Raw genomic sequence first — 9,544 nt, forward strand, 5'->3', positions numbered from 1 at the left:
GAGACTTAAAAATATGCATTTTCTTAAGAAATTACATCAAAATGCTCAAAAAATGCTGAAAATAAGAACATTTTAAGAACATTTTTAGGCTTCAAATCCAAAAAACTAAGAACATCCGAAGGCTTCGAAAATTTTTGACGTTCTTATAAAAAAAAAAACGTGTATCCAAACCATCAATCAAAAAAAAAATCACTGATATTTTTAGTGCGTTAAAGAGGGGTTGGTTTATGGTTTGGAGAAGCGGAATTGACCCTTTCGGATGAAGTGGAGGAATTTAACGAAAATTTAGACGGAATTTCTGAAATCAGTCCTCCGACGGATACAAATTTAGTGCTGAAAAACGGAATTTTGAAATTGATAAAAGATATTCGAAATTCGCGGGAATTTTGACAAAAACATTTAACTTCAAAGAAATTTTCGGTTGCAAAACTCAGGTCCTTTTTTTAGACGGTTTGGCGGAAATCGGGGAAAGAATTAGTGGTACCCCCTCCCTCGTTAATGAAGTTATTAGGGACCTTTAGCATCTAGGACTTTGAAAAAGTACGGCAGGATTGAACAAAAAGAAAGCCCTTAGGTATTGATATCTGGATCGCAGCTAGATTTTATTCTTTAGTGAATTTTTAATAGGGTAATTAATGGACGTTTTTAAATCTCAAGACGACTTGAAAATTCTTTTTTGACGTCGCCTTTGGGACGAAGACGGTAAAAGAAGAGTACAATAGTTTTAAATTATATGAATCCCTGGAAAATTATAACGGTTTTTTTAAACAAAAACTTGACTTTATTTCAAATTTATCTATGTGATATCAAATCTAGATAAAATCGGATAAAAATTTCCTTTTGATTTTATGATTTACGTCACGTCCTCATTCAAGTCGCCATCCTAGATGCTAAAGGTCCCTATTAATGAATAAAGTAAGCTTAGAAGTTTTCTAGATAGAACATTCTGGAATGAAAATCACGAATTAAGAACACTTGTTTCTCTGTGGGGGGGGGGGGGCACTAACGTTGACGGCCGACGGGGACGTGCCACTTGAGTTTGAAAAGTGGACCCTGTCAGATATGAATGTTTGGTAAGTTTGGGACCCTGCCAGAACAAAAAGTCGAAATTCTTTTTAATTTTGTTAATTTTCACCCTGAAAATTGGTAGAAATGCCTAAAAGTAGACGAAAAATTTAAAACGTTTCTAATTTCCACCTTGAAAATTATCCAGAATAATGGAAAGTAGACCTAGGGGGGGGGTTGTACTTTTACGGTGTGACGGGATTGGCCCTTTTTTAGTACGGTATTACAGGATTTGAAGAAAAAAGACACGGAAAAACGGCATTTTAAAATCAGACGGTGACGGTATTTAGCTTAGGTACATTTTGCCCTGAACAAGCCGGTGTGACGGTGTTATTATTTTTCCAATTTTCGGGATTCCGGGATTCAGCAAAAATTTGGACTGGAAAACGGTATTTCGAACCCCTACAAACCCCCCCCCCCTCCCGAACTAGGCTGCTGGCATCCACTAACGGATTCGTGCTCCTTAGAGAGGATGCTTAATAAGCGATATTTCCTTTGTCCAGAGATTTGCCGCCTTTAGCCGATAAACGGCTAAAGACATTTTTAGCTGGCGAGTGTCTACAAATATAACATTACGTAATGTTTAAATTTTCTGCAAGGCACCAAATCATAGATTGGAAAATATATTTGGATTTCGAAAAAAAAGTAGGCGGAAGGAAGTTTGCTTGTTTTTCTTCCTCTTTTCTTGTTTAATGTGGAGATTTTGTAAAAGATGAGAAATTAGATTTATTGAATTTAAGTGCCCTGATGTATCTTCTGTGTGCACCAACAAAATTTTGCTTCATAAAACTACATTTTGATGCTTGAATTTGGACTTGTATGAGTGTATAATTTTTTACCACACTGGATTCGTTGATCACTTTGGCTCCAGATAATGTTTTGTCAGTTCTACAGATATGTTGCAGATTATTTCAAGGTATTCTAGCTATGTATATACAATACATTTTGGGGGTCATAATGAATATTTCTGACATTACATACTTCTTTATGATTTTACAAAAGGGAGTGTTGTTGTTCCCTTGTTAAATGTTAAAACAAACAAAGAACTTTTCTTCAGCTTAGGCATTTCACTTTTTAATACTGTGTGGCCTTTGTATCTTTTCAGGTACTTAGCTTCAGTTCTTTGAAGAGATTGGAGTGTTTCTGGTTGTTTTCTTTCACTTTTGTGTTCATATTTGTATTTTTTTGAGCTTCCACCGAAGAGCTGATGGAAAAGTTTTGATAAATTTACAGACAAGATATCTTTAAAACAAAAGTCAAAAATAAATCTACAGACTATACAAAATGCGCGCATCAGATTGTTTTTATCTTTTTTCTTTATCTGGCACCCGATGTAGAAATTTTCTTCCGACACGCTAAAGCTCTGAAGGTCGGGAAAATTTTCAACATCTGGAAGAAATACATTACGGAATTTCGCCGCCTGACGTAATTTTTTAGAAAAATGGGCCCGAGTGCAATTTGGACAGGGAAGGTGTCATGGCCGACAAGATTTGGGTCAGAAAAAACTTCAAAAGGTTTCACGAAATAAATTCAAATACAAAACTTTTTGGAGAAGGAATCATGCAAAATATTATCATTCTTTTCACAAGGAGGGCATGTAGAAATACTCAAATAAGTATTTTTCCTTCTTTAAACTGATCACAGAAGCAAAAACAAAATAGAAATAACATTGTACACAAAAAAGCCTGAAAGAAGAGAAAAGTCATAATCAGCATCTATAAATAACACTAAAAGAAAAACTAAAGCTATAGAAAATGAATACTAACCCTCAATGAACACTTTTGTGAAGTTTAATAAAGATTTTATCCAAAAAACTTCAGTTCTGGAACACTGAAGTCGGTTTGTTGTTTGTCGGTTGTCGGCCGGTGGACAACAGTTATATTTGGAGGACGGTCTAAGATAGATAACAACATGAAAGTTACTGATAAAAGCCTAAGCCCATAGGAACATACCTGCTTTAGTTTCTTTGGTCTTTGAATGGTATAAAATTTGAGAAAGTGCAGAAAAAATCAGCCATCAAAACAAACAAAAACAAAAGTTATGATTATCAACTTTTCTGTGGTAGAAACACACTTTTTGGGTTGGTGCACATACAGAAATTACACTGGATACTAAAACTAATATTCAGGGAGTGATAAGTACAGTTAAACTACAAAAAAATCCATCAAAAGAAACCAAAAACAACCATGACAGCACACATTTTTGAAAATTACATCAGCCATGTTGTTTGTAATTTTTGCCGACATACTCATGACGTGGTAACTAACGACAGTGATTTGACGGTCTTTTTGAGGCGCCAGATCTCAAAAAAACAATTTTTGAGCGTTCAGCACGGCCCCGAAAATGAGGGCTAAACTTATGTCGGCACATCAATGGATGACTACTATTTCTCTCCGATGGTATATTGGCCCGCTCCTTTAGAGCTTTAGCGTGGGCGGCCGCCAATACGCCATCGGAATATCAGATAACTTTTTTCTGTTTTGTTTTTCTGGTCTGGGATTCGAATTTCAAATGTAAACATTCCATTGAAAACGTTCGAAACGATCGTTGCGTGCACATCAAGAATGTCAATCAAATTATTAACTCGCTAAGATTTCCTTTGCAAACCGGAAAGCGGTTGGTAGATCATTAAGCAGAGACCTATACTACCTGGGGTTTTGTAGAGGTCTGCGATTCAGACTAAAGTGGACCCTGTCAGATTAAAATTTTGAAAATCAGTTAATTTGGAACCCTGCCAGCTATCTTCAGAGCCTAAAAAAGGGACCCTGACCAGCGGCATGTCCCCGTTCCCAATTTTACGTAAGTGCGCCCCCCCCTCGGATGCTAAATACTATCCAAATGTCAACCAAGCAATATAGCCTTTTGTACTGCATTAAAAACTGTAATTTCATTATAAAGATCTTTCGAGTTTAAAAAATAAAATCTAAAAATATCAACCATTAAGCAATAAATCTATAACTAAAATCTTAATACAGCTTCTCTCAGTTAGAATATAACTATATTTGGTAATCAGACCACCAGGGAAAATGAGTGGGCTTAAAAAAGGTGAAATCTTTATATAAAGAGGAGGTATAAGGTTCACTGATACACAACCTACCGAGGTAAGAAGTCAGCCAGAAACATTAGAGAAACTCAAAGATATCAAACTTGATTATCTGATAACAAATAAGATGGTTTGGAAGCTATTGGTAAGTATCAACTCTGCGTCACATTTACATTTTAGGATCTACACGTTTTTTTATAAGATTGTACAATTTTTTTTTAAAAAACGTGTACATTGAATTTCAAACATTTCAAAGTTTGTGCCTATGATCATACATCTCTTTCCAAGTGGCCCGATGAAATCTTTTTTTACGTAATTTTCAGCATTTCTTTCAGTGTAAATGACGAGAATCGGTTTCAGTTTGAAAATGGAAATAAAATTTCAGGGTATTATTAATTTTTCACAGGAGAAAAGTAGAGAAATTTTGCCTGAATTTTGATTAATTGATTATGATTTAGAATTATTTAAGAATGTTTTTTAACGCTCAAAATACACGCTTCTCGAGATAAATCAACAGCATGCCGGGCCTCGTTTTCAAATGAAATAATTACTTCAAACAGCAACATTTACGTATGTAATATGTTTCCTAAAAAACCTTTTTCGATTTTGACACAAAACCGTAGACACTTGCAAACATTAATCGTATCTGACGATGTTGAAGTATCGTAGAAGAAAGTCTTTGAGAACGAGTAGGCTCGCAATTATTTCATACATTTCGAGAAGAGTGTATTATTGCTAAATTTTAAGAATCACGAGACTCATTCCTATCTATGTAACCTGATAAGAGCTGGTCATAATTTTCTTACGGAGCTTTAGCGTGGTGGGCAGATAAAACAATCACAATCTGATCTCAGGTTAAATTTATGTACTTATTACTAACTTACTTAAACAAAAACTATCTGTTTGAATCTTGTTTAGATTACCGTTGCTTTAATTTTTGTGACGTTTTCTGACGCAAGTTTTGAGATTCATGCATCTCATGGTAACCTTGAAATCAAGACAATTGGACAAAACGGTGAAGTCACTCATTATGAGAAAATTCATGACAACAACAATGAAAATGTACGTACATGAATTTATTAATTTATCCTAGCCCGGGGGATTAGACGGGAGTCTACTTCTGGCTGAACTTTGCTTTCTAATAATTTTTGATGACGCTAGTCCAGTGAAGTAGACTAGGAGCATCTGACGAGGATGCCATTTTGAGAAAAAAATACTTAAAATCCAAATAACAAAAAAGCTGCTTGAAGTTGAAAAATATAATTAAGAATGAGAAACAAACATCAATAATAGATTTTGAATTCCTTATTTTCAAATAAAAACATTGCTTCATTCTTTTTTTCCTGGCGTAAGGGCGGTGCAAGCAAAAGCATATTACCGGGTCACTTAATCGCGCCATCCAGTCTATAAAAAAACTTTAAGTGGACCCTTGGCTAGGGTGCGTGGGTTTACCAACTGACGGGTATGTGCGGCGGATAAATTAGCTTTTAAAATCGTCAATCATACTCTTACAGTGTATTTTTCTCAAATCTTTAAATCTCAAAATTTTCTGCAAAGATTTGCTGAAAATTCCACCCTTACTGTGTATCGTTGCTGCTACAAAACATTAATAATATGTCCATTTAACGTTCAACCAACGTTGTGCTCCAGTTGGAGTTCTCTTATTCTAGAATACATAGGATACAAATTCACTACACTGAAATGAGTCATCCTGAAATAAAGTTAAATATGTCGAATACTCTATAAAGATTAGAAATACGATATCAATAAACTTTGAAAGTTGACACTCTCTAATTCTATAAAGCTCACCAAGCCAAACGCTGTGACTCAAATTTGTTTATCAGGCCTTTTGCCCCCCTACTACAGGCCTTAGAACAATCGCTCATTTTGCTATCCGATCACAAGCTTAACAAATATCAAACAAGACGACTTGAAGTCGAAAATTTCGCCTAGAACTTAAACTACATAGGAAAAACAAGAAGTTAAGATTGAAGCCAATTTGAAATCTTCTTTACATCGAGCCTTGATGAAACAATTTTACAAGAACAACGAGGCTTAAAATCGCTAAAAAAAAAAAGAGAGACCAATTTAAGAACAATTGTTGTTTAATTTTTAAGAACTAATAAACAAAGGTAATATCACCGTCTATTAAAAGTTATTGATTTGATTCTTATAAAGTAAATGCTTATAAGAAAAATGATTATGCTCATAATGTGTGCCGTCCCTTGTTTACTTTGTAAGAACTAATTACCGAAAGGTATAGCACCGTCTATCAAGAGTTATTGATTTGATTCTTATAAAGTATATGCTTATAAGAAAAATGAATATGCTCATATTGTGCGCCGTCCCTTGTTTACTTTGTAAGAGCTAATTACCGAAAGGTATATCACCGTCTATCAAGATGTATTGATTTGATTCTTATAAAGTATATGCTTATAAGAAAACTATATAAGATCATATTGTGCGCCATCCCTTATTTACTTTGTAAGAACTAATTACCGAAAGGTATATCACCGTCTATCAAGAGTTATTGATTTGATTTTTATAAAGTATATGCTTATAAGAAAAATAAATATGCTCATATTGTGCGCCATTATTTGTTTACTTTGTAAGAACTAATTACCGAAAGGTATATCACCGTCTATCAAGAGTTATTGATTTGATTCTTATAAAGTATATGCTTATAAGAAAAATAAATATGCACATATTGTGCTCCATTCTTTGTTTACTTTGTAAGAACTAATTACCGAAAGGTATATCACCGTCTATCAAGAGTTATTGATTTTATTCTTATAAAGTATATGCTTATAAGAAAAAAAAGTTTACTTTGTAAGAACTAATTACTGAAAGGTATATTACCGTCTATCAAGAGTTATTGATTTGATTCTTATAAAGTATATGCTTATAAGAAAATAAAGAAAAATACAAACTGTGGAGCTAAAGACACAAAGATATATGACGTAATCCAAAGAAAACCCGCAAAAATCGTCCGTGGTTATACGAGCGTGTAATTTGTAAATTAAATTTACTTTCGCTATGCGAAATTAACAAGTCACTATAATTCAACATTTTATAATTTAGAAGCCCTCGTCAAGTTCCTTGAACTTTCCTCGCTATACAGTACAAAGGCTAATCTTTCAAATCAAATTTGGAAATTTTTGGAGACCAACTTTTCCGTAAATAGTTTATACAATGTCAATTAACTAATTTCATCATGATTTGTTTTCTTACATAGATCTATGCTCCACAAAAAAGAGCATTACCAGCCCACAAATCTTTTCATTATGCTTCAATGGTGAATATGGTGAGAAGATCAAAACGACATAATATTGTCGATAGTTGCACTATCTCTACAATCAACCAAGATATTTTCGTTAACAAGTGCAATGCAACGATCTATAACTTGAAGGTGGGTTGCTTCCTTGTGAAGCAAATGATACACCCTATCTCACAGCCCCGGTGGAGCTTTTTCCCACAGTGGGGATAAAGATTTATATTGAAATCTCAATGGGAATGAAAATTATGTTGTTCCAAGGCTAAAATATCCAGTGGAATGGTTTTAAAGTGCAATTTTAAAACATTGTCGAAATTCGAAAGAGAATGAAATCAATTTCAATTTCCCAGTAAAAGTGAAATCCTAGAGTATTTTAAAGTTTTGCCAAATTTGCCATCAGTGGTTCTGGGAACCAAGCGAGTCTGTGCCATTGAGAATTCATTGCTCATTTAAGACATCCCTGTTACCTGGTGAAAATTGGGGTGAATAAAAGGCACTGGCAGATTTAAGACAATACATAGAGCAAGTACGTCGGAAACATGCGAAGGAGTGCAACGCTCGTTAAAAAAATGAAATTACCATTAATCAAATCTCTTCATCTGATAAATTCGACGAGGTCTAAAACCGCCTATGAAAGGAGTGCTAAATGTCAATAGGGTTGAAACATTTTTGGTTTTGATGGATTGGGATTCACAAAATTTAGCTTTTTATAACTAAAAAAAGTTAGTTGCTGATTTTTTTTTTCAACTTGGATGAGAACTGCGATTCTCCTATGTGGTGGATTCATAACTTTTACCGATTCTTTCATGGTCACACCAAGTTTTGAAACAGGGTTGTTTAGCTTCCTTGGAAATTATTAATTTTTGAAACATCCCCTTTTCACAGACCCGGTAGGATTCTTTTAGCCGATGAGGATAAAAATTACGGACTTGGGGATTGATATTATTTATGGCAGGAGATTTCAATTTTTTTGTCTTCAAGTCAGAAAATTCAGTGGGGATGGGAAAAATGATAAAAATTTTGCAGTGAGGGTTGGTTTATTTCATTATTTTAAGTGGGGAGAAAAATTGGAGTATGATTTTCCACTGGGGACGATAATTTGGCTAATTTTTCCAGTGGGAAGGGATCCCAGTGGGTCTGTGAAAAGGGAGTGTTTTGAATATAGCAGTTGCAAAGACGTAGAGGAGGGCACCACTTCTTTCCCTGGATTTTTCAACTTATCTTGACACTTTTCTTAGTTACTGCCCAGCTGACACACAACGTTGGTTCGACGCCCACCTAATGTTCACAACGTCTATATAACGTTAGATGAACGTTGAAACAACGTTGTGTGCCAGCTGGGTGAACATAATTTTTCATCACTAGGTTTGCTCTGGTAGTTGCCCAGCAAATGAAACAGATTACTTTGGATGTCGGATGTCAGGCTCACGAGAGTTAGAGGTCGATCTCCATTGTCCTGATTCAACCACAATCAAACCGAGTATTATGGTCAAAGATGCAAGTCATTGCGAATGCAAGAAATTGCCAAAATTCTAAAGTTGTGACGCACTCTATATTACAACCAAATTATCATTGTATTAAAATATCAAAAAAAATTATTGTAAAATTTAATGTATTTTAACGTTGAAGCTTAACTTTTATCATCTGATGTATTCACTCAGAAACAAAAAGTCACTTTTGAAAATTCTAAAATCCCTTGGCAAAACGTTGTAAAAATTAAGAGAGACTTTTGGAACTGAAAGTTATCCCTTCTCACGGACCCACTGGAACCCTTCCCAATGGAAAAATTTTCCAAAAAATCATTCTGGTGGGAAAATATCCTCCAATTTTTGTCCCCACTAATAATAATCAAATAAAAAAATCCTCACTGCAAAATAGTATGCTATTTTTTTCTATCCCAAATGAATTGTCCGACTTGAAAACAAATGAATTCAAATCCCCAGCCATAAAAAATATGGAAGTTTCGTTCCGGTATTTTTATCCCCACTGGCTGAAAAAATCCTACCAGGTCTGTGAGAAGGGGGTGTTTAAAGTTCCGTGCCACACATATGGATGTCAACCATCAGCCAATGTCTTACGCATCGGTGACTGAGGAATAGTTCAGATGAAATTTACGTATTGTAATATATAAAGCAAAGATAAATAGCGATAAAAAAACGTAG

General features: G+C 34.6%; 1 protein-coding gene across 1 annotated transcript; it reads left to right on the forward strand.

The window, feature by feature from the left end:
- Positions 1–4,147: 4,147 nt before the first annotated feature.
- Positions 4,148–9,544, forward strand: LOC136821430 (uncharacterized). The gene is made up of 4 exons (XM_067077668.1): positions 4,148–4,253; positions 5,027–5,170; positions 7,344–7,517; positions 8,748–9,544. The coding sequence occupies exons 1-4, from the start codon at positions 4,236–4,238 to the stop codon at positions 8,916–8,918; spliced, it is 507 nt and encodes a 168-aa protein (XP_066933769.1). The 5' UTR covers positions 4,148–4,235; the 3' UTR covers positions 8,919–9,544.

Source organism: Clytia hemisphaerica, unplaced genomic scaffold (assembly GCF_902728285.1).
Source record: "Clytia hemisphaerica strain Z4C2 unplaced genomic scaffold, Clytia hemisphaerica genome assembly, whole genome shotgun sequence".
Taxonomy (NCBI): Eukaryota; Metazoa; Cnidaria; class Hydrozoa; order Leptothecata; family Clytiidae; genus Clytia; species Clytia hemisphaerica.

Coding starts and splice junctions, on each gene's coding strand:
- LOC136821430 (XM_067077668.1), top strand. Junction 5,171..7,343: donor ATGACAACAACAATGAAAAT/GTACGTACATGA, acceptor TTTCTTACATAG/ATCTATGCTCCACAAAAAAG. Junction 7,518..8,747: donor CAACGATCTATAACTTGAAG/GTGGGTTGCTTC, acceptor TTTCATCACTAG/GTTTGCTCTGGTAGTTGCCC.